General features: G+C 53.8%; 2 protein-coding genes across 2 annotated transcripts in view; both read left to right on the forward strand.

The window, feature by feature from the left end:
- The window catches only part of LOC147646935 (uncharacterized), a 592289-nt gene that overhangs the window by 480641 nt on the left and 86991 nt on the right, over positions 1–24657 (forward strand). The window contains 2 exon segments of the mRNA XM_086872733.1: positions 11213–11217; positions 22791–23275. Of these exon segments, the coding sequence (XP_086728859.1) occupies positions 11213–11217; positions 22791–23275 (490 nt within the window).
- On the forward strand, positions 227–7050 carry LOC147646954 (maestro heat-like repeat-containing protein family member 7). The gene is made up of 15 exons (XM_086872712.1): positions 227–329; positions 394–476; positions 1232–1876; positions 2061–2209; positions 2467–2614; positions 2821–3011; positions 3094–3231; positions 3503–3617; positions 3790–3927; positions 4143–4319; positions 4444–4599; positions 4759–4860; positions 5870–5972; positions 6255–6311; positions 6613–7050. Exons 1-14 carry the CDS (start codon positions 227–229, stop codon positions 6296–6298), a joined length of 2292 nt encoding a protein of 763 aa, XP_086728838.1. The 3' UTR covers positions 6299–6311; positions 6613–7050.

A 24657-nucleotide genomic window follows, 5' to 3' on the forward strand; every position in this document is an offset into this window, starting at 1 on the left:
TTGGGCTGTCTTAGACACTTTGGGCAAGGGATTCCTTCCAACCTGGGCCACTTAGGGGGGGATGGGGGCTGCCCCAGGGCAGAGGGCAGTGTGTGCAAGGGCCCTTTGTGACACGGCGCAGCACGGTCACCATGGGATGGAAATGGACAGGGTGTCAAAGGGCCCTTTGTGACACATGGTGACATAGGAGCTGGCGGTGACAGGGCCACACCACAGTGCTCGGTGCATGCGACAGGACAGGACGCGCCAGAGTGGTGCTGTGAGGAGCCCCCACACAGCGCACTCATTTGTGTCTGACCTGGAGCTTTTCCGAGGCTTTACTCCTACAGGTGACCTTGTGGAAAGACTGCGGGACTCGGTGGCCGTGGCCTTCCCGAGGCTTTTCTTTTGCAGGTGTCTGCAAGGCCGGACTGTGGGACTTGGTAACCCAGAGCTTTCCTGAGGCATCTGCCATCCTTCTGGCCTGTGCCCTCAAGGTGAGACTGTGGGACTCGGTGACCAGAATCATTTAAGAGGAGTCTCCTGTCATTGTGGCAGGAGCCCTCAAGACCAGACTGCAGGACTTGCTGTCCTGTAGTCTTCCTGCAGCATCTCTACCGCAGGTGTCTTCAAGGCACAACTGCAGGATTTGTTGACCCAGAGTTTTCCCAAGGCATCTCTCTTTAAGGTGCCCTCAAGGCCAGACTCTAGCATGGCAGGCAGATTCCTCAGCCTCTTCAAAGTGGTCAGGGGGAAAAGGAAGAAGGACACTGGAGCTGCTCCAGCACAACAGCCTGAAGAGCCGGAGCAGTTCCAGCCACTGCAGGATGGTGAGTGGCAGAGCTGGGCCACAGGGCTGATGGCTGCAGCCAGCTTGGCCCCATCCCATCCCACCTGCTTTGGACATGCCCACAGACAGAATGGAAGAGGGGCCAGGGCTGCCCCACCCCCCACAGCAGCCCTGCTCCATCCCCTGGCACATCCCAGGGCTGTCCCTGCCTGGGGAGTGCACGGCTGGGCTGTGTTCTCCAGCCTCTCCCACAGCCCCTCAGCTCTGGCTGCACTCGCTCTTTGCCAGATGCAGCCATGGACCGGACCCAAGAGCAGGACCCCTCCCGTGGCCGCTTCCGCAGAACGCTGAAGGTACCTGCAGCCATCCCCACCTGGGCTGGGCCTGCTGTCACTGCTCAGCTGAGAACTGCACTTTTAGCACTCCATGGAACATGCCTAGCTTCTCTTTGTTCTCCTGCAGATGTTCTGGAAGTTTGTGCCCATTCAGCGCAGAAAGAGCAGTACCACAGCAACTGAGAGCACAGCCGAGCCTGACTCTGGGCTGACCGAGCTCCAGGCAGAGCCTGATGTCAGCCCAGATTCATCTGAGCTCTCAGAAAAGTTTGGCACCGGAGTGACTGAAAACTGGGAAGAGGCTTTTCTCATGTCAATGACTGAGGATGTGGCCATCACAGACACTATCAGTGGAGAGACTCAGGGCCTGACAAAGACTGAAACCAGCCCTGATTTGGCTGAGCACTCAGAAGACTCTGACAGTGCAATGAATGATTACAGGCCAAGGACTGACATGGAAGTGACTGAGGACATGGCCATCACCAAGTCCAGCACTGGTGTGGCCATCACAGACACTGTCAATGAAGAGACTCAGGGCATGACAAAGACTGAAACCAGCCCAGATTTGGCTGAGTGCTCAGAAGACTTTGACAGTGCAATGAACGATCACAGGGCAAAGGCTGACATAGAAGTGACTGAGGACGTGGCCACCACAAACGCTGACACTGGAGTGGCTCAGGACATCGCAAATACTGACACCATGCCCACTCCCACAATTATTCATGCTCCCTCTACAGATTTCTTTGAGGAGAGAGGATTTTCTTCTCAGCAGGTACCCAGCCTGGGGCTAGGGTTGGAGGCCTCCCAGGGTCGTGTGCCCCCTCAAGCCATAGCCACTGGGCCCCCTCAGCCTTTCAGGCCAGCACAGTGTGGTGGGAAGGGAAGCACTTCTTGGGGGAAGCTCGGGAAGCTGATCCCTTTTACAGTGCTCCAAGTCTTTCCCATGCCTCCTCCAGGTGCCAGTCATGGTGAAAAACATTCACCAGAGTCTCATGTCCCATGTCACTGTGGGTGCCAGGCTGGCCACGAACATTCTGAAGCTGGCTGAAAAATACCCTGTTGATGTGGTGCTGACCCTCCTGCGCTGTGCCCCATCATGTGACAGGTATGGGGCCCACGTGCCTTGAGAGCTCAGGGCTCACCAGCCTTTAGGGCCCATTGCCCTGCACAGCCTGTCCAATGGGCTCTGCCCAACAGGCAGAGAGGTCCAGGAGCCTTGGGCCCCTCTGTTTCTCCAGGCTGCTGCCAATGTTCCCTCCCTGCCCCTCAGGGCACTGGGGCTTTGTCACTTGGGCTCCCACAGCTGCATAGGTCATGGTGCTATGACTGAGACACCCCTGATACAGAGCTCTGATCCCACAGAGCTGCTGCAATGATGTGGAGAACTATCGCCTCGTCAGGACCAACAATGGAGAAGGTGCTGGCAACACTGCTCTGTGTGATGGAGGATTGGCCTCTGCACAGCATGTGCACCTCCGATGGGGACAACAAGACTGTTTTTTCCCTGGCTGTGAGTTTATGGGCCCTTGCTCAGTCCCAGATCACCTCTCCAGCAGCTCTCCACCCTCTCCCTGCCTCTGCGAGTGCTGGGCTGAAACCTGGGCTAGGGGCAGGCTCAGGGGACACCAGGCCCGCTGCTCCGCCTGCGTCTCCCCTTGGGCCCTGCCCCATGGACACCTCAGCACTGAGCACTGTCTTTGGGTGCTTCTTTTGCAGGCAACTCTGGTGCTCTGGGTGATTATCCAAGTGCCTGAGTGCCACGAGGCCATGATCCTTTATTCCGCCCGCCTGTTTGTGGCTCTGCTGTTCCATGTTGTCATCACCACCCAGCAGATGCCACCAGTGGAAGTTGACATCTTCTGGAGAGCATGCCAGGAGGAACACCGCCTTCCCAGCAACCCCAACAGGTGCCAGTCCTCCTGTCCTTCCCATGCCTTTGTAGACACTGCCAGTTTTCCCAGTGTGACCTGGGCTTTGCTCTGCACACAGGTTTGCAGTGCAGGCCATGAAGGCTCTGCTCTGCTGTTTGCACTATGATAGTGAGTTGATGGCTATGGAGCGCAAGCGTGGCTGGGACACGCTGCTCTGTGCTGACACCCAGCACTATGCCGTGGGTCTGTTGGCCAGGTGAGACCCCCTTCTCCCCGCTACCTCCAGCTTTTGTGCCTGGTGCCTGAGGTGTCCCCCACAGTCCCTGTGGTCCTGGGCCAGAGGGTCACTGAGAGACGGCTGAGCAGACTGGAAAAGGCCGGGAGAGGATGCCCAGAAGGAGCCGCCTCCCAAAGTACCCACAGTCCCTCCAGGGATGCTGAGGAAAGACCAGACCTCAGTGAGTCATTCCTAGGAGAGGTTTGCCCTCCCCACCTCAGGGTCTTGGTGCCTTTTTCCCCTCTTCCAGGGAGATGCACGGTGCCTCCCTATCCTTATGTTCTGGGATTGCACTCCGCCTGCTCCGGCTGCTCAGCAGGGAGGAGCCATGCTGGGATCTGCCCTTCCTGCCATTCCTTGTGGAGGTGAGCTTGATGGCCAGCACTACCTCACTGACCTGCCTCTCAGCTCTCTGCCCTTGCATAGCCACAGCTGCCTGGGACGGTGCCTGCTCCCTGTGCCGCTGCCTGGACCCCGCCCTGTGTGGTTCCAGGCTCCTGCCAGCTGGGTCCCCTGTCACTGCCCTGTGCCTTTCAGGTCCTGGATTGCCTGGACTTGCGTGAACGTGGTGACAGCATCCTGGAGATCATGTCAATGCACCTGCAGAATGAGTGCAGGCAGAGGCGTCGCCTGGCACTCAGAGGCCTCATGGTGCTCAGCAAGGATCCCTCGATGGTGAGGACAGGGCAGTGGCTGAAGCTGTGCTGGGGAAAGCAGCTCCTTGTGCTGGCTGGGCTTCAGGAGCTGAGGCAGCTGCTCCCAGCTCTCCTACCTCACCTGCCTGAGTGCTTTGGGACAGCCCTTTGGCCTCTGGGCCCGGCGGCAGCAGAGTGGGGCTGCAGTGCCAGGGCCGTTCATGGCTTCTCATCACAGCCTTGTTTTCCACACAGGCCATAAGAATGTGCAGCCTGTCTCAAAGCCTTCTGGAGCTGCTGGGTGATGCAGACAGAGATGTGCTTGGCATGACCCTCCACGTGTTCACTAATATGCTCAAGACCAAAGACATCCTGATATCCAGTACCGCTGCCCCAAAGCTGGCTGAGGCACTCCTGCTGCTCTTTGACCATGTAAGGCTCTGTGCCCCCAGCCACGAGCACTGGCTGCTGTACAAAACTTTGCTTGACAGATATTTGGGCCTTCACCCAGTGAGCCTGGAGTAATTGGTATTAAGTTCTTTTTCTCTTCCTTCAGGACCACAGCCATGTGCAGCTGCTCTCCCTTGACCTCTTCTTCAACATGATGGACTTGGTAATGGATGAGGGAAAAAAGCCTCTGGAGAAGATTTTGAGCCAGAGCCTGATTCCCCTCTTCATCCACTGCTATGATAAGAACCAGCATGTGGCGAAGGTCAGGTTTTGTGTGATGCTGGTGCATCCCTGGGAGGGGCATTGGCTTCCTCATGCCCTAGAACCTCCCAGGCTGCAGCCTCCTCTGGGCCCTGTCACCCAGACAAGAGTCCTGTGCCCTTGGCTGCATTGCCATCTCTGCATCTCTGCTGCTCTCCAGGCCTCTCGGAAAACGCTGATTCGTGTGGCCGAGTTCCTGAAGAGGAGAAATCTCAAGCAGCTGATGAAGAAGGAGCAGCTGTCGAACTTTGCAGAGTGTCTGGTAAGGACAGCCTAGAAGCCCCAGCCTCAGCCTGGAGAAGACCCTTGGCCCCAGCACTCAGTGTGTGGTGCTGGCATCTGTGCCCCTGCCTGGTGCCGCACCCAGGGGCGCCAGCCTGCGCCGCACACACCGCTCCCTTCCCTGGGCCGCACACGTTCTTCTCCAGGCTCCTGTGGCCCCGAGCCGGGTGCCAAAGGAGCCCTTGGTATGTGGATAGAAAAACTCTATAGCTCACAGAGTAGTTATGAGAGTAGGTATGAATTTATTCAGTGCTGAGGTGCATGGGGGATATCTCCTCCAAAAGCATGCACACCTTGGAGACTTGTTTCTCCCTTTTTATTCTCTACAAACCAGGGTTACACAGTATGCCTAATACATACTCATTTGCTAACCCTGCCTTTCCCCGCTTCATACTAAAATTAGTTCCACGCCTATTTGCAGCTGCACACTGCTCCTTGTTGGTCACTCTGGTGGTCGTCTGGGGGTCTTTAGGGCTGTAATTTTCCTGCAGCTGAACTTTTCACCTTGTCTTTTTGTGCATGCTCCTTTCAGTTCTTTTGAACCCTCTCTTTCCATTTCTTGTGGCTTAGGGGTCCAAAAGAATCCAAGGAACCCCCCTCATCCTATGGTGCATTTATGCTTGCATCCTGTTTACGTATTCTAGCTCTTTATCTCATCCTGCAGTCTTAATTCTCTTCCTGCTCTTATGGGAGCAGTCAGCATTTCACACGGGTTTTGTAGCCCCTTCTTTTACTCAAGGCAATTTTTATAAATGATTCCTAATTCCTAATTTCTCTGTTTCGCCCTGGCCCACTGGGGCTGTGGGCCGGGTCGGCACCGCGGCTCCCCAGGCAGCACCCGGCCCTCTGCCCCCTCCAGAGCCCGGCGCCAGCGGCTGCTGGCCGGGCCTCAGGGCTGGGCGGGCACGGGAGGCCGGGGCTGGCCGCAGGCAGTGCCCGACCGAGGGGCACAGCCCGCGCCAACCCTTCCCTCCTGCCGCTCTCTGCAGCTGGCACAGGACGAGAGGCGAGCAGCTGAGCACCTGCGCCGGGCCCTGCCGTACCTGCAGAGCCCACAGGAGTCCCTGCGAGCGGCGGCCATCAGGTTCATCGGTGAGCCACGAACCTGGCTGGGCTCCCTCCCCGCCCCGCCGCAGCTCGGCCCCAGCCGCGGCTGCTGCCCCGGCAGCGGCACCCGGGCCCGGCGCCCTGGAGCCCCGGCTGCCCTCGGGGCTGCTGCCGGCCTCTGGCAGCCGTGCCCTTGGGCTGAGTCAGGATGCGGCACGGGCCCGGGCTGAGCCCTGCCGGGGGCGGGAGGGCGTGTGGCCCCAGGGCTGGCAGCGCCGCTGGCAGGGAGCTGTGCCGCTGGGGCCCTGACAGGCTCTGTGTTCCCAGAGATGGTCGAGGTGCCAATGAGGGGGCAGCAGGAAGAGCTCTAGGCCTTCAGTAAGGGTGAGTGAGTGCTGTCCGTGGGGGCTGGCGGGGGGAGCTGCAGTCTCTGCCCTGGCCACTGAGGGCTTTGCTCCCTGTGTGGACAAGGGGTGGTGAGGGCAGAGCACAGAGAGATTTCAGGGACGTGGGGCGGGGGATTTGGCAGGTGTGCATTCGTGACCAGGACCTTGCAGCTGATCCCGTTGTCCACTCCCCTCTTGTAACTCTGGCAAGAGCAGGCTGGGATGGCCTTGGCAGGACATTCTCCTAGGATTCCCGCAGATGCGGGCTCTGATTGTGGCTCTGTTCCTCTCTCTTCCAGCCTTTTAAGCCCTGAGGAGGAATGACAGCCCTTCCCAGACAAACATAGTAGTTCAACTGATATTCAGTGAAAGAGCTGCAGAAGTACACTCATCTGCTGGCTCAGAAGAAACAGTGTTCATTGAAGACCTCCAGATGCCATGGAAGATGAGAACACCTTGACACCAGAAGAGACCAGCTGGAGCTCCAGGCACAGCTAATGATTGGCACAGCTGAGCCTGTGGGAAGCTCATGTGGCTTCAGCCCTCTCCCTGCCTGTAGATAGTTCCCTCCCTGCAGCCCTCAGACACTGCCCACTCCTTCTTTTTCCCTTCCACTCTTCCTCCCTTTTGACAGCTCCATCCCCCCAGCCCTCAGACTGTGCCACCCCCTTTTTTGCCTCTCAGCTCATCCCTTTGCTTTGCCTTCCAGCAATAAACAGTTTGGCTTTTTCACTTAACCTGCATCTATGTGGAGCTGAAGGGTCACAATTCTGGAGTTCTGTGACACAAATCCTGAGCCCTGAGACACACGGGCCCCTCCTGCTGTTCTCTTCTGCACTGTGTTTTGTTCAGAGATGCAGAGGAACGAGCGCAGATCAGGCTGGATAGGTCCCTGTGCTGAAGGTCCAGTTCCACAACATTGTGGAGTTAAAGGTCTTGCCGAGCACCCTGAGCCTTGGATTTTGGAAGAGCCAAGCTGAGTATGTCCTGAACCCCACTGTGTGGGGTTCTGTGTCAAGCATCCACAGACAGCAAAGGAGCTTAGAATGCCTAAGGCTTTCAAGAATAGCTTCCTGAAAGCACAGTAATGCTCCATCCCTGCTCAGGATCAGGAAGAGGGCAGAACCAGAGAGCATCTAGGCTTAACAGGGAGCTGTGGGTGTGTCTAAGAGCAAATGAAGCAGCAGCACAGTGGCTGAGACTCGGACGCACAACCGTGCCGGCGTCCGGAGCGCTGTCAGGCAGTGCCGGGATCCCGGCCTTGGTTCTGGGCCCCACAACTGAGGAACTGCAGCCCCTGCCTCAGAGCCTGTCAGAAAGCCAAGCAAGTGAGACCAGAGGGAGGGCATCCTTCCAGTCTCTCTTGGGCATGGCCACAAAACAGCTCCTGCTCCTTCTTCCTCCGCCTCTGTTTGGGCTCTGCTGTTGCAAATGGAGACAAGTTTAGACAAGTTCTGCCTTTGTCTCAGCTTTGTGGCAGCAGCTCATTTTGAGGCAGCCTGCACCCCAAATGTCACTCATTCACAAGTTCTTAAGAATGGCTGATTGGGTTTATTATAAAATGAATTCTTTATTGAATTGACAAAGGATTAACAGACATCAGACTTTAAACAGACCACTTAGTACATAGGACAAAACAAAAAGAGCCACTACTAGATCAAAAATACAGTGGACAATAAAGGGTACCTTGTTATAAATCCATGTTGTGATACTGGCTTTTGCAAGTATTAAGATGAATGCTGTATGTTCTATGCTTTTGCAATGTCTTTTTCTCCTGCTAGCAAGTTTTAGGCATAGGTCAAGAAGAATTTTGGACGTTAGGGCAATGTCCTGTCTGTGCAAAGCAAGATAACCTCCAGGAAACAAATGATGGGGCCCAGGCTGCTATCAACACTGACCACCTGCAGAAGAAGGAAGCCCAGCCCAAATAAAAATGTGCTAAAGGGAAATAAAATCTGTAAGACACATGCTCTAAAAAGGCAGATTCAGGGCGTAGACATGAAAAATACTTTCTGGAAAAATATGAATATGCATTAAAACCCCACAGCAGAATGGGAGTGTTCCAAAGATATCAGGTGTGTTCCTGGCAATGCACCAGGATACCCTGGCTGTTTTAACCCTTTGCTTTATTGTCTTTGTCTCCTAATTGTCTTTTTGTTTATATTAAACCTTTTATAATTTATTAAGTGAATGAACCTCGTTTTTCACAATAGGAAGGAGTTCTTCACAGAAAGGCTGATTGGGAATTGGAATGGGCTGGCCAGAGGGGAGGTGGTGGAGTCACTGTGTCTCTCCAGTGGTGTGGGGGAGTAACATCAATCTCTGTGCAATAACTGATTTTGCTTTAAAACAATTGCTTCAAAATTGCTTCCTGTTCCACCGTGAGTGTCTGTGCTGGTTTGTATTAGTTGATAGTTGGTGAGGAGGGAAGAAGCCACCCATGCAAATGCTTTTTCTAGGAGGGGGCTGCTAAGAGCTTCCTCTGTGCTTAGCAAAACCAATAGCTGGCTGGCTCTGAGAATTGACAACCTATGAAACCATTTAGAAGCTGGATTCTCCTCTGTGAAATCCACATTTTAAAGACAGTCAAGCCGAGGAAAGCTCTCTGTTGTTTCCAGCTGTGAAGAGTTAACTGGGTGCTGGTCAGGCCGGCCCTGCTCCACCCTGGCCTGCACCGAGCCGGGCTCCGCCAGGCCCCCTTCACCACGGCCCGCGCGGCCCCAGCGGCTGCCGGGCACAGGGTGGGGAAGCCATCGGCCCGCAGCTGAAATTGAAGGAAGCAGGGGCCTGGGACCAGCCATGTGGGCAGAATAGCCACGACTGTTCTGGCCGGGCCCCCTGAGATCTTTGCACAGCTCCAGGGCAGCCTGAAATTCATCACTGTGACTGCTTTTGGACCAGGCAAAAACCATCATGATCATCTGCAGGCCTGGGTGAGATATTAACTATTTCAGTGCACAGATGAGACCTGCAGACCCCGATCCTCCCCTTGGGTGAGAAAAAAGAACAGAGTGAGGACATGTAGAAGACAACATGAAGACGCCAAAGTCAGTAAAGAAGGAGTCAAGTCCCAGATGAAAGGAGAATGACGAGATGCCTTAGTATTGGGGCTGAAAGTTCTTTTGGTAAGGCCATGGACATGGACTATGATACACTAAAATATCCCCTTTAATTCATTAGAAAATATGGAGAGCTGGAGTGTTCAAACTCTAAACATGGGCTGAGGCCTGTAAGAAACGGTTCGAAGTTTCCCTCATCTGCCTCACAACCATTGCAAGAACAGAGACTGAGACCCTGAAGACACCAAGGGACTTTGTGCAGGGGTTCTGGCCTGGTTGAGGTGGAAGCTTGCCAGGCGATTGTTTGCAGGCGTGCTTTCTGTGCTGTCAAGGTACACTGCCTTCATTCCTGCTGGTGAGCAGGGACTTGTAAGGAGCGGCCTGTTCTGTACCTTACACCTGCTTCCCAGAGCAAGGGGTCTCATCAAAATAGCCGAGGAATTTCCCCACCTCTTGGCCAGCTGCCCCTTGCTTTGAAACAGACTGTAAAAATGACTTTTCCAAGTTACTTTCTTTGAGAGAGATGTCTCCATGGAAGAAGACACCGGCGACCCTGTCTTGTCCGTTGGTAGCTATAACCCCACCCCCCCCCTTTTTTCTCCTTGCATTTTGCCTCTTTATCCCTCTCTCCCTCTCTCTCTCCCTGTCCTCTATCGCATCACCCTTGTTGCTGGCACTAAAATAAAGACGCATTACTGCTGTTGTGATTTAAACTGAAATCCTTTGGTGTCCTTTTTGCAATCTGAGATCAAATGAACCTCTCATGACTCCCACTTGTGTTAGCGGATCGTGACACTCGGGAGCGGGGTGACCCAAGGTGCGGCTTAGAGCAAATGCTCCACGGCACGAGGATATTGGTAGGCGCACGGTGGAGACCAGGATGAGGAGGAGATCTCCAGTATGGGTTCCAAAGGCTTTTACTCCACTGGAGCATCCAGGGACTGAAGACCAAGAACACAACTGAGTGTGGGTTTTTATATGGGGGAGGCCAGAGGGAGGGCACAAAATTTTAACCAATAGGAAGAAACTATGGGAGGAGTGGAAGGTTCCATTCAACAATACAATAGGGGAAACAAGGGGAGCAGAGTGGGTCACATGGGCCAATGGGGAATTGGAGATTAGGGGATTTCCAGAGGGGTGGTTCAGGTAGGAGGCTGGCCTAAGGGAAGACTGACAAATGGGTGTAATGACAGATGGGGAACATGAGAAAACAAGGGCTGGGCTTGAGGCAGGTTGGATTGATAGGTGGGTAGGAGGATACAAACTAGGAGCAAACCAATGACTTAGGGGAATAATTGGAGAAACCATTCAAACAAAGCAGACATCACAACAATAGAACTGTTAACCATTACAGGAGGTGGCATCTTCAAGAGGCGATGGCATGTGAGTGAGCTCTTGCCACATTGACACTCATTGTTCTACATGGAAAGGGACATTGAGAACTTGCCTCCAGCATTCTCCATGGATCTCAAACTGTCACGTGCCAGGGCTTCCAAATAATCCATGTTCTGATATCAATCTAGACGGGAGCACAGATCAGAAGCCTTTCCATGGTGCCCCCAGTGGAGCCGTGTCCGCCTTTGTCTGTCAGGAAAAGGGATGCGGGAAAAGTGGGCAGGTGCCACCCTGCTCTATTTGTGTGCCAGGCCTGAGCCTCAAGTGTTTCTGGTTTCTTAGCTAATTTCTCCCTGGCTCCTCTTTAATACAAGCAAGAGAATAGCATTGCACAGTCCAGTTTGACAAATAAGGCTTGTGCACAACTGAGTGCTTCCACTAAATTAAGAACCCAATGTGCTTGAAAGCTGACCTTCTGTTTGCTCAGGCCTCCTCACCTCTGTAGATGAGGTGACTTTATGCTGCTGGTATGTGGGTTTTAGGAGTATGTGGGTTTTTATCTGTGATAGAGGTGAGGAAGTGTTGAACTCATTCCAATGAGCTAGCCAAAGCAGTGACTTTAGTGTCTCTTTGGCTGGGAAGTAGCACCGGCCTTGTTGAATGCAGACGCACGAGCAGGGCTCCTCCAGCAGCAGGGACACACCATGAACCAGGAGGGGACCGTGGTACCAGAGGGGACTGTGGCACCAGAGGGGACTATGGCACCAGAGGGGACCGTGGCACCAGCCGTGCCCAAGGCCTGAAAAGGGTGGCAAAGTCAGGTGGTGCTGCCTGGCTGCATGAACAGCTCGGGCAGGGCGTGGTGAGGAGCCAGGTCTGGGGGCCATCCAAGGAGTCCTATCAAGAGCAAATGGTTCTAATATTCTCTCTGGGAAAAAAAAGGAGCAATCTTTAGAGTGAACTGAAGTGCTAATAAATATTTGCTCATGTATGGTGGGGTTTCTCTGCAAATGGGCTTTGATGGGAAATTTCTGACCACATTTAGTTTTGCTCTGTAAGTTGAGCACCTGAGTAGCTTTGTTGAGGAATGGAGAATTGTTTGTAGCTCAGTATTTTCTCAGGAGGAGCCTTACATTTTAGCACAGGAGGAAGGTAAGGCAAAGGTTTAAAAGCTTTCCCCTCCTGAAGTGACACACTTTCTGAGGAGTCTGAGGAGAATTCCCCTCAGCCTCTGCCAGGGCTGTTTGCCTCTTCTGCAGGCTCAGGATTCTGGGAGTTCCAGGAGCCTCAGCTGCCACGGTATTTTCCTCTGAATATTTCTTGTTGTGCAGTATACAGGGAGAATATTTTGTGTGAGATTCTCCTCTGGGCTTTGAGGTGAATCTCAGTAATTCTGTTGATTTTCATGTCCAGATGAACTTTTTCTAGATAGGAAGGAAAAGGGAAGAGGCACCATGGAATATTAATTGCTCAAAATTTGAGTGGCCCAACCACATTAAAAATGAAGTCTAAACTGAAGAAATCTTTTATTTTTATTTTTTTTTCCTTGCTAGGTGGGGTAAAACATGAAGTGTAAATAAATAAAGTTCTTTGAAAAGGTTCAGCCAGCACCCAGCTGTATGAAAATCAAAAGGGATAAGACAGGGCATGGGAAGAATCTTCAGCCCTTCCCACTGAAGGTAAAAGAGTAGGAAAAGTGCCTCTGGCTGTTACCCACAGGTAATGTGTTATTTGAAGCCAAGAGCAGATGCCCCAAGCTGCTGGTGGCCCAAGCCCTGCCATGGCTGTCCCACTTTCAGTCCTAGCTGGACCAGGGTGGCCGGCTTGGGAGGGGAGGAGGTGGGGGAATCTCAGGGGGCTTCCTCTTCACAGCTGGGCTGGGGGGCCGTGGGGGAGGCACGGAGTGCTGGTGCTCTGCTTTCCAGGTCGACTCCTGCTTCTGAGGCCACATTTGAGAGCTGTCGAAGGAGGCAGTCTCTGGGCTCCCTGGGGGCAAGGGAGAATCACACCTTCTTGGCTGGTATGCTGGAGCTGCAGCAGGGTGACTGTGGAGAGAGGAGGTGGCTGAGGCCCCCAGCTGCCATGGGCTCACAAGGACCCTCCTGAACAGCAGGGCCCAGAGCGGCCAAGGCTCCCCAGCACGGCTGGAGCTGCTGGCACAGCTTGGCCCAGCTGGACAGCTGCCCCTCAAGGCCCCAAGCAAGCAGGGGATGGCTCTGGGCAGGGTCCCTGGCCAGAAGCGGGCCCCAGAGCACCTCTGCCTTTCAAGGGCAATCTCGTCCCCGCTCTTTCTCCTGCCCACCTTGCTTTGCCTCTGCCCGCTGCTCCGGGGGCTGCTCTTAGCCAGGCAGCCTCAGTGGGAGCCAGCACTGGCTGCAGCCCCAGCAGGCTCCCCAGGACAAGGCCCAGCAATTAAGAGGCCAATGAAAGGCCTGGGCAGCAGCAGAACTCTCAGCAGAGTTATTTGGGCAACCACTGATTACCCACAAGTGCACAGCAGCCTCACTGGGAATGTTTCCTGACTATGAGCAGCCTTTCTAGAAGCTGGAGGGTGGAGATGAACAACAACTTACCGTTTCTTGTCCTTCCACCACTGGAATCCAACATAGCACAGGACCATGGAAAGTGGCACTGTGAACAGTGTCACTGCTGTGCCTATCATGCAGGACTTGCGCACATCCTGCGGGCAGAACACTCTTGGCGTGCTCGGTGGCTTCTCAGCATTTATATTGGACTTGCCAAGCGCATCTGTGGGAGCAATGGGCAGCGTGAGCCTGTGCTGTGCTCCATTGCTGAGCTGGCAGCACGCTGGATACGGCCAGGACATTCTCTGTTTCCCCCAGAGCTGGGGCCTGCAGGCACCTTGCCACCCCTTGGCACAGGCTGTGCCACCCAACAAAGCCCAGAAGGCCGAGAGCAGAGCCCAGGACAGCACAGCTGCTTGGGCAGTGGCTCCTAACAGGGACACGGGTCAACCCATCCCTGAGCAGCCACTGCCACCCCTGACCCTCCCTGCTCTGTGACAGCTCCCCCAGCCCAAGGGGACAGAGCCAGGCCCTGTAAGGGGCCAGTGCATCCCCTGCCCAGTTGGGAGCCAGGGCTGGCTGTGGCCCTGGGCTCACGGCAGGGCTCCCACTCGGGGCTGCTCCTGTGTCTTGGGCCTCTGGATGCTTAGGGCCAGCTCCAGGAGCAGCTGCTGGGGGAGAGATGTTGGTGCACAAGTCCCGATTCCCAGGGGCTGGGAACGAGCTCCAGAGGCCTGGAAGCCGCGGCACCTCCAGCATTGGCTGCTGCCGGGCCATGCAGGCCCTGAGGGAAGAGCTGCTGGCAGACAGCCCTGCCGAGGGAGAGCCCAGCACAGCAATTACCTCCTGTGCCTGGGCCTGGCATCTCCTCCTTTCCTGCAACAGGAGCTGGCACAGGGCCATTCCTTCCTCTAGCATATGCCATCATCTGCACAAACATCTGCTCCAGCACTTGAGAAAGGAAAAAGGACAGCTGGATAAGATAGAACTGTTCACCATTAGGGGAGGTGGTATCTTCAGGAGGCAATACTTGTTAAAGTCATGGATAAAGGTCAGGAAAATATCCAGGTTATTGGGGCTGGGCCAGGGCTCTCCCTCCTCCAAACAGCCCCTACACCTGATCTAGCCCAAGACCAGGAAATTTCAGGGGATCTCAGGGTGTGCATGGCCCATGCTGCAGTTTGGGCTCCCTGTCATCTGATGCCAAATGCCTTCCTACAGGGACTGGGGAGAAGCTGCAGCCAGGCCAGGCTGGGAAACAGCCCTGCAGGCCATGAAAGCAGCAGCGGGGCAGCAAGGCTGCCATGGATCCCTTCCTGCTGTGCCAGGCACAGTGTGTCCTGATGTGCCCCTGGCCGCTGAGTGTCAGGAGAAGGCTGAGGGACATGAACCCACCATGGCGTCTCTCCAGATCACTCAGCATCCTGTCCAGAAGTTGGGATGCCTCCAGGGAATTCTTGTCTTCTATCTCTTTGTTCTTCCATCTTGGAGGACCTTAATGGAAAGTAGTTCCATTTCTCCATCAGTCCAGAGTAGCAGTGAGTGCACCTGGGTGACTGGTGCCCTCCAAGGCACTCCCTCCTCTCTGCCTTCCACTCAGGAGCAGGAGCAGGGGGACAAGGTGCCTGCAGTGGGCCCACAGTGGGATGGAAGGAGCCCCTTGCATTGCAGTCAGGGGAGAAAGGCCTCCCTGGAGCTGCCAGCAGCTCTGAACTGAGCCCCAGGCAGGGCCAGGGCTTGGCAGCAGCAACAGGAGCAGCTCAGTCTCCCTGGGGCTGGCAAAGGAGCCACACGAGGCACAGCCCTGGGGCACAGCCCTGGGCCCGGCCCCTTCCTCTCTGATCTTCCTTGTAGCTGCACAGAGCACACGGAAAGTGACACGGGCATTGCACAGTGGAAGAAGATTGACAGCTAAATCCTCCTTCCTCCCACTGACAGCAATGCTGTGGGATCACTCAGGGCTCCAGATGGGAGCAGAGCGAAGTTCCCAGAATACATCAACCTTCAGATTCTTAAGGGAAATGGCATGAGAGTGAACTCTTGCCACACTCACACTGATAATTCTGTGCAGAAATGGACATAGAGAACTTGCCTCCAGCATTCTCCATGGATCTCAAACCATTATGTGCCAGGGCTTTCAGATGCTCCATGTCACTATCCCAATCTAGAAGGGAGCACAGATCAGAACCATTCCATGGTGAGCTGGGACCCCTTTCTGCCTTAGGGAACTGGGCACTGCAAGGGGGTCAGGTAAGGCCATGGGAGCCAGATGTCAATGGACATGGCCAAAGCTGCAGAGGGGCCTGGGGAGCTCTGGGCTGGCCGTGGACGCTCTCAACACCTTTTCCATGCTCTGTGCAACATCCCTGAAAGGCAGGCACTGCCAAGCAGCAGATATTTACAGCTCAAGCCTCAGCAGGGTTCAGGCCCAGAGGCACAGCAATTACCTCCTGGGGCTGTGCCTGGCATGGCCTCCCTTCCTGCAGCAGAGGCTGCCCATGAGCCACTGCTTCCTCCGGGAAACGCTGCCTTCAGCACAGCCTTTGGGTTCATCTCTGGAGAAAGGAAAAGCCACAGCTGGATCAGATGGAACCATTCCCTTTTCAGGGAAGTGGTGTCATCATGATGCAATACTAGTCGAGGTCATGCATAAGGATTAGGAAATCATATAAACTTATGGGATTGGCCAGAGCCCTCCCTCCTCCAAACAGCCCCTACACCTGATCTAGCCCAAGACCAGGAAATTTCAGGGGATCTCAGGATGTGCATGGCCCATGCTGCAGTTTGGGCTCCCTGTCAGCTGATGCCAAATGCCTTCCTGCAGAGGCTGGGGAGAAGCTGCAGCCAGGCCAGGCTGGGAAACAGCCCTGCAGGCCATGAAAGCAGCAGTGGGGCAGCAAGGCTGCCATGGATCCCTTCCTGCTGTGCCGGGCACAGTGTGACCAGATGTGCAGAGAAAGCCCCCGGCTGCTGAGTGTCAGGAGAAGGCTGAGGGACATGGACCCACCTTGTCCTCCCTGCAGCATTTCCTTCAGCATTTGCTGCATGGTATTGGATGGCTCATGGGGTTTCCGGTGTCCTGCAGCTTTGTTCTTTCCTCTTGGAGGACCTTATAAAAAAATATATATATCCATTTCCCAGGAATAGATCCTAAAAAATCAGGGTTCAGCTTGTGGGATCAGCAAGGACACAATACTCACCCCTGCGACGGGAGCTGGGCTTGCGTGCAGCATCCAGCCCAGGAGCCTGGAAAGTCCTCCCTGCAGACACACCTGTAACTCAACAGCCACAGAAGCTTCTGTCATGTCTGCTGATCTGCAAAGGCAGCACTGAGCTGCAGGAGCGGTGAGGGGATCACGCAGGGCAAGGGCACACACGTGCACAGCTCTGTCCTGGCACCTTCAGCGATGCTGCCCTGGCTGAGCTTTGGGCTCTGAGCTGGTAGCTCTCCCAGGGGGAAAGGCCTTGACCTACCCTCACCATCTCCAAGAGCCTCAGTTCTGGATGTGGGTTGGGAAGCCAGATCACCTTCACCAAGAGGCTTGGCTGCAAAGAAAGGCAGGACAGAAGAGTTCCCATGGCACTGTAGAAGATCCTCAGGCTCCCTGGGGCTGGCAAAGGAGCCACACGAGGCACAGCCCTGGGGCACAGCCCTGGGCCCGGCCCCTTCCTCTCTGATCTTCCTTGTAGCTGCACAGAGCACACGGAAAGTGACACGGGCATTGCACAGTGGAAGAAGATTGACAGCTAAATCCTCCTTCCTCCCACTGACAGCAATGCTGTGGGATCACTCAGGGCTCCAGAACGGAGCAGAGCGAGGGTTCCAGAATCCATCAGCCTTCAGATTCTTAAGTGAAGTGGCACGTGAGTAAGTTCTTGCCACATTGACACTGATTATACTGAGCAGAAAGGGACATTGAGAACTTGCCTCCAGCATTCTCCATGGGTCTCAAACCGTCATGTCCCGGGCCTTCCAGATGCCCCATGTCACGATCCCAATCTAGAAGGGAGCACAGATCAGAATCATTCCATGGTGAGCTGGGACCCCCTTCTGCCTTAAGGAACTGGGCACTGCAAGGGGGTCAGGTAAGGCCGTGGGAGCCAGATGTCAATGGACATGGCCAAAGCTGCAGAGGGGCCTGGGGAGCTCTAGGCTGGCTCTGGTCACTCTCCACCCTCTTTGCAGGCCCTGTGCAAAATTCCTGGAGAGGCAGCAGGACCAGCCCAGGGGCTCTGGGGACTCTCTCCCTCCCACAGAGGAAACCCTCCCTGAAGCCCTGCGGAAAACCATCCCCAATGCTTCCCAGGGAGAAGGAAGTGCTGTCCCAGGAAAGGGAAGCCAGGCCCTGGGCTCACCTGCTCGCCGTGCTCGCCACGGAGCAGCCTGGGCAGCCCTGTCAGGCAGGGCCACTGCCAGGAGGAGCAGGAGGATGAGGTGCAGAGCAAAGGCCATGGTGCCTTGCCCACTGCCAGTCCTGCAGCTCTTGCTGCCACCACTGTCCTGACACCGCTGTCCCAATGTCAGCACCGCTGCCGCCGCCGCTGCTGCCACAACAGTCGTGGTCAAGGACTGACTGCTTGGTCCTTGTGGTGCTGTGCAACCACGGGGCTCTGGGACCTCTGTGACCTCAGAGCCTGCTGTCACCTCAGCCTGCTATCACCCCAGAGACTGCTGTGACCTCATGGCCTTGGCTGTACCCCCTGAGTGTTCTCCCCTCTGTACTCCAATCTGTACTGGACTGATTGTAAATCTTTGACTTCATCAAAGGGTCATTGCCAAAGAAAACCTTGGTTTTCCCTGCTGACATTGCTGGTCATGTTCTGTCCCATGAGATGCTCTTGATGGTTCCCTCTTTTCCTGGGCATGGCACTGGAGGAGGTCCAGGCCCAGGTGATGCCACTGAAGGAAATGTGCCCTCAGACCAGGGACGCTCAACACAGACTCCCCCAGCCCCTCGGGGCCCCGCTGCTGGTCACAGCAGCCCCTGCCTGGCTCCTGCCTGCCCACACCGTGGTCAGCCCTGCCTGTTCCTGGACATGGAGCTCAGCCAGGGCTGGTGCTGTGTGGGCTTTGCTGGTGGTACCAGCCAGACACTGGGGTGACAGCTCCATCTCTTTATTGGAACAGAAGAGCTGTGTCAGGCCCTGCCCTGGCAGGAGGCACCTTCAGTCCAGGCCACAGAGCAGGGTGGGTCCCTTCAGGGACACAGGGCCTTGCTGTGGGTGGTGGCAGCATCTGCACAGCAGCAAGCTGGTAATGCAGCTGTGACAGGGACATCACGTATGGGCATGGAGATGTGAAATGTGTGGTGCAGGTGTCCCTGACTGAGGTGTTTGGCCTTTCCTGTGAAGCTGCAGAGGGGAACCTGTTGAGAGAGGAGATGGCTGAGGCCCCAGCTGCAGCTGGCACACAGGGACCCTCTTGCACACTGGGAGATTCTCACTGTGCTCACAGTTTCCCTCTGAAGACTAAGAGGTGAATGTGGATGGGCTTAGCAACTGGTCTGCAGGCCAAACAATTGAGGTAGTAAAAAAAGAAATAGAGAAAATACAAGTTTATCCATAGCAAGGAAGAAAGCAAGGCCGTTAGCATGGAAACCAATAAAAAGGTGCATAAGGGGTATTTGTAATAAATGTTGTAATAAATGGAATTGGTTCGTGCTAACTAAATTGTAACTGTTATTAAAGTTATTATTAGAAACAATCAAGAATCAGTGTTACAAAGCAGATGTACCCCTTTGCAGATGTTACATGTCAAAATTGAGGTACAGGATGTAGTTTAGAAGATAAATGGTGTCTCAAGACCAAAATGGCCTTGAGATGGACCAAAATTAGAAGAAATTTAGGCATTGGGCGTAAGGATTAGTAAACATAAGGCTAATTAGTAGACTAACATAACACAAGGCTTAGTAGGCACGCGCAAACCTGTAAGGTTATCCAAAGGACAATGAGGAAGAAGAGAAGCCTTCACCAAAAGACCACCAAAAGAAGACTGAAGACACCATTGCAACAAGTGAGGCATGTGCCATGAAGAAAAGTGATGTTAAGTCAGAAAAATTTAAAATAGGAGGAAACTTGCAGTAAGTGTAGCTTGAAGTGCTTTGTTTTGAACGTGAGGCAGGGTGGGAAGCCTCCGTACCCTGATGGGTTTTGCTTATGCTTTAATCATACTTAATTACTAGTAGATTATATATATAAATTTTAATTTTTTATTAAACTGTATTATTTTACAAAACTGTATTCTTTTATACCACATTGCTATTCAGATTAGTAAATTGTATTCATTTTTAATTAAACTGCCATTAAGCCAAGGGACCTAGTTGTCAAAATTCTAATTTCATTTATAATAATATTTTAACAAAGAAGGTTGGTACAACAATATTGGTATTTAACAAACGTGACACAATATGAGCTATATTAACAAAGAAGGCACCTTACGGTGACAACATTCTACTCTTCAGACTGTAAACATCTTTGTGTACTGATCAGGAGGTCAGGATTTGCTCTTTACAATCCTGATGCTGAATGTCTCCGTAGGCAGTCTGCTCACAGAGAAGAATGAGTCCCTTTCAGGCTGCCCCTGTTTGGACAACCTGCTCCTCACCCCAAGCCTCAGCATGTCTGACATGGCCCACCTGGGACTGACATCCCAAAACATTGATAACATTTCTCTTTAGAATTTTCCTTTATCATTAAAATCTAATTAATTAATAAAAATAAATTTTGATTTTTATTATAATATTGTTCTATATTTTTAGAACCTAATTTTTATATTTATATAAAATAATTGATACATTTTTAGCAACTAAAAACATTATCGGTCCTTGGTTCAAAGTAACACAATTCCACTTTCATTAATTAATTGACCACTATTTCTCCCTCCTTATGCTAATTACACCTATTTTTAGTCCTTTGATCATATTTTTTAATCATTTTCTCAGACAGGGTAAAAGAGACCACTTTGGGGTCCATAGAAACTTTTCTGGGGAACATTTGGGGCAGTTTTGTGTCTGGGGAGGGAATTTAGAGAGAACTTGGTGGTCTGGAGGACACTTGGGGGAGCCAGGTGGGCACTTAGGGATTCTGTGGGACAATTCATGGTTTGGGGGAGCACTTGAGCGTCCAGGGGGGCGCTTGGAAGTCAGGGAGGGGAATCTGGGGGCCCTTCGGGGTCCGGGCGGGCACTTGCGAGACTGTAACGGGGAATCTATGGGGCGCGGGGGATGATGGGAGTTGTAGGTGCCGATATAATACGGTTTAACGGGGCCGCGGAGCATCACGGGAGTTATAGGCGCATCTCCAGTGGATTCCGGTGGGGCGTGGGGCATGACGGGAGATGGAGTCATGACTGGAATGGCACTCTATGGGCGCCGCGGAGCATGACGGGAGCTGTAGTCCCGAAAGTGGCTCGGAAGGCGCGTTTGGCGGTGCAGGGAAGCACTCCGAGAGAACTTTTCCGTCCGAGTTGTGATTGCAGGTCCTCGGGGCGAATGTATACGGCTCGGGAGCACTTGGGGGGAACCTGGGGAGCTGTAACCGGGCTCTTTTGGGCGTGGGGCACGGCAGGAGGTTTGGGCGCGGAACTGTGTTCTGGGATGATGGGAGATGAATTCCCAGCCGTGTCTGGAAGGGGCATCTGTGGTGTCGGGAGCATTCAGGGGTCCAGAGATGCTTTGGGGGGTCCTGAACGAGCGCTGAGGGGGCACTCGGGGATCCTGGAGGGTTTGGGGCACACTTATGGGACATATGGGGGGCGATGCCGGGGTTCTAGGGAGTGCAGGGCATGTTCCCAGTTCCTCACAACCTGATCTCAATTGCCCCCTGCAGCCTGCTACTCACTGCCAGGACGATCCCAGTATGATATCCCAGTGTGATGTCACTACACAGCCAGTGCAATCTCAGCCACTGCCAGGATGATCCCAGTACAAACCAGTCCCTGCCATTGCTGCCACTCCTGGGATCCCCCAGCCCTCTCTGTGTTCCCCCCTCCTGCATCTCCCCAGAGGAGCCCCAAGGGCTGGCAGTCCCCAGCCAGGGTCTCCAGCCAGCCCCAGGTTGGATCTGCAGCCCCCAGTTTTCCCAGTTTCCCTCTCCTTTTCCTCAGGCCAGGTTCCCCCCATCCCCAGAGGGTGGGAGCAGCGGAGAGCCCCGCGCTGCCCATCCCGACCTGTCCCGGCTCCATCCCCGCTCCTGCTGTGGGCTGTGAGGGGTTCGGGAATGGGGCACTGAGGGTGTCACTGCTCCTGGGGGAGGAGGAGGAGGGATGAAAGAGGAGCAGGAGGAGGAGGAGGGACAAATGAGGATCAGGGAAAGGAGAAGGAACTACAAGGTCCAGCACTCCCTGAATTTATAGTCCCCCACCTGTGCGATCATCACCCACCATCCCACAGGTGACTGGGGAGCGGGAGCTTTGCCCAGATATCCTGGGCGGGTCCCTGGGTTGGGTTCATTTGGGGGGGGGATGTTTGGAGAATGTGGAACTCCAAAGCTGAGTGGAAAATCCTACTTGGGGGGATATTGGGGGGTCCCACCGTCCTTAAGTGGGGAGATGGAAACAGGGGGAACTTTTCAGATTCCTGGCACTCTCAGCAGCCCGGGGAGGGCAGGGACCGAGCAGACAGGTGATCGCCAGTACAAGCGTGACTCCCAGCAGCTGGGACAGGGGGGAACCCTTGAACCCCAAACAGGAGAGACCAGAGATGGGGAACTCCTGGGAGGCATTTTCAGGCTGAATTTTGGTGTTTTCTGGAGGTTTTATGGACCCCAGATGTCCGATGACTTCTAGAGATGAACGCGGGCAGAGGGACCTGCAAACTCAATGTCCTCATCCCTTGTATTTCCCCAAACCAAGATTTCCCATTGCCAAACCTTGGCTGGATGGAGAGGAAGGCTGCGAGGAAGAGGAAGATGCCTCGGGACACCCAGGCAGGTGAGGAGGAAGTCAGTGCCCCTTTCCCTCTCTCTCCTGCTCCATCTCCCAGCCCAGCATGGCCCCCAGCTGCAGGACAACCCTGTTGCCGAGGCTGTCCTGCCGGGGACGCACTGGGGGGATCTCCTTCCCCTTCCCTCTGGCACCAAGGTAAATCCCATCCTCTCCTTGTCCTTCCTCCCTCAGACAAGGAGCTGAGGATGGAGACCAGGGAGGAAAAATCCCTGCAGCAGAACCTTGTGGAAGAGGCTGATTTGAGCAGTTCCACAGTGCAGGAATCCAACGGGGAGGAAAAGCCCCGGAGATCCCGCAGGAGGAGGGGCTCCAAACCCATCCCAGGGTGCTCTGAGGAGGAAAGACCCACCCTGTGCCGGGAAGGTGACCAGAGATCCAGCCGGGGCTCTGAGCTGGTGGTCCATGAGCAGCTTCAGGATGGGGAGAAGTGCTACAAGTGCTTGGAATGTGGGAAGAGCTTCAGCCAGAGCAACAGCCTGATCTGCCACCAGATGATCCACACTGGGGAATGGCCCTACAAGTGTGGGAAATGTGGGAAGGGTTTCAGCTTTAACTCCAAACTCATCATCCACCAGCGCAGCCACACTGGGGAGAGGCCCTACGAGTGTCCCGAGTGTGGGAAGAGTTTTCGGATCAGCTCCAGTCTCCTCGTGCACCAGAGGATTCACACAGAGGAGAGGCCCTTCCGCTGCCCTGACTGTGGGGAGGGCTTCAAGCACAACTCCACCCTCACCATTCACCGGCGCATCCACACTGGGGAGAGGCCCTTCAAGTGTGGGGAATGTGGGAAGAGCTTCAGCCGGAGGTCCCAACTGACCATCCATCAGATGATCCACACTGGGGAGAGGCCCTATGAGTGTCCAGAATGTGGGAAGAGGTTTCAGACCAGCTTCCAGTTCCTCAGGCACCAGCAGATTCACACGGATGAGAGGCCCTTCCGCTGCCCCGACTGTGGGGACCGCTTCAAGCAAAACTCCCACCTCATCACCCACCGGCGCATCCACACTGGGGAGAGGCCTTATAAGTGTGACGAATGTGGGAAGGGGTTCAGCCAGAGCTCCAGCCTCAGTACCCACAAACGCATCCACACCGGGGAGAGGCCCTATGAGTGTCCCCAGTGTGGGAAGAACTTCTCAGACAGCTCTCAACTGACCAGACATAAACGGAGGCACCACTAAGGGAAGCCCTGTGAGTGCTCCAAGTGCAGGAAGAGCTTCGTGCGCTGCTCCAACTCCATCCCCCATCAGTGGGCCCACGTTGGGCAGAGCCCTGATGGCCCATGTTCCCTGTGATCTGTGTTGGGAAGACACTGGGCTGGTGGTCGTTTTGGTTTCGTTCTAATTATCTTTAGATTCATCTTCATCCCTTTGGAACAGACTAAATTGGGGTAAAAATCAACAAATTAATGGCATCTAATTAATCAATGGCACCTAAAACCTCACATTTTACTAGTGCTTCAAGAGCAACTGGGAATCAGGGAGCTACTTGAGAGTATTTAGGGGTTGTGGGGTATTTGGAGTTGTCTCCATTTCTTGGCACTCAAAGAGATGAGGGGCTTCAATCTGTCACCTCAAGACCTCTCAGTGCCTCTGAATGCTACTCAGTCCCACCCCAAAATTATTCAATTCCACCCCCCCCTCCAGCTATGATGCCCTTAGTTTTAGCTTTCATATTTTTCATATTCTGCACTGCCTAGGTTTGTAGTTTTGAAGTTCATATTAATTGTTAGTGTCAGAAAAAATTAATCCACGAACACCAGAGGTTTATATGCAAAAAGGAGATAGAGGAGTGCTTTCAATTTTTTCAAATAAAGGGAGAGGCCATGGGGCATTCCCCTGGGATCTCTCTAATTTTTGGAGGGCGCAGCCTCCCTTTTATCCCAATTCCAGGCCGTACGTCCCTTCTCCCTTTCCCCATAGGCTGAGGGATTTGAGAGGTACAGACTTCCTGGTACTCATGATACCTGAGATACCATCCCCCCTCTCCCCAGTGCATAATCTCCTTCTTAGTTCTCAGCCCTGTTGGAATTTTATGGTGTTTCCCCAGTGTCTCGTTCATCTTTCAGTTGAATCCATCCCATTGTTTCTGTTATCTCTCAGTGATAGTTTCATTTTATCGGCAGACTCACAGCTTGTTTGTAAAGACAAGTGTCACTCTGATAGTATAAGGTTTTAAAATCTTAGAAAATTTGGGGACTTAGAAAGAAAGTTAGGTTTGGTGAGCCCGGGAAGAGTAGGTCCTGGCAAGTGTTAGGCCTTGTACTTGCTAAAGATCATGTCAAACTGCACCTGTGTAATTGGTATATGATGAATGATACAATTGTTAGATGTGATTAGATATAATTATTGTTTAAAGAACATGAGGAACAATATTAGGGGATTGAGGGGGATCACAAGAAATCCATGCTTGGGTAAAAACAATGCATACAATAGAACAATGTAAGTTTAATAATTAATATGAAAGTTATATAATGATAGAGTA

The sequence above is a fragment of the Cyanistes caeruleus genome, unplaced genomic scaffold (assembly GCF_971803275.1).
Source record: "Cyanistes caeruleus unplaced genomic scaffold, bCyaCae1.hap1.1 HAP1_SCAFFOLD_76, whole genome shotgun sequence".
Taxonomy (NCBI): domain Eukaryota; kingdom Metazoa; phylum Chordata; class Aves; order Passeriformes; family Paridae; genus Cyanistes; species Cyanistes caeruleus.

Coding starts and splice junctions, on each gene's coding strand:
- LOC147646954 (XM_086872712.1), top strand. CDS start 227: ATGCGACAGGACAGGACGCGCCAGAGTGGTGCTGTGAGGAGCCCCCAC. Junction 4,320..4,443: donor TCCTGCTGCTCTTTGACCAT/GTAAGGCTCTGT, acceptor CTCTTCCTTCAG/GACCACAGCCATGTGCAGCT. Junction 4,861..5,869: donor CGAACTTTGCAGAGTGTCTG/GTAAGGACAGCC, acceptor CGCTCTCTGCAG/CTGGCACAGGACGAGAGGCG.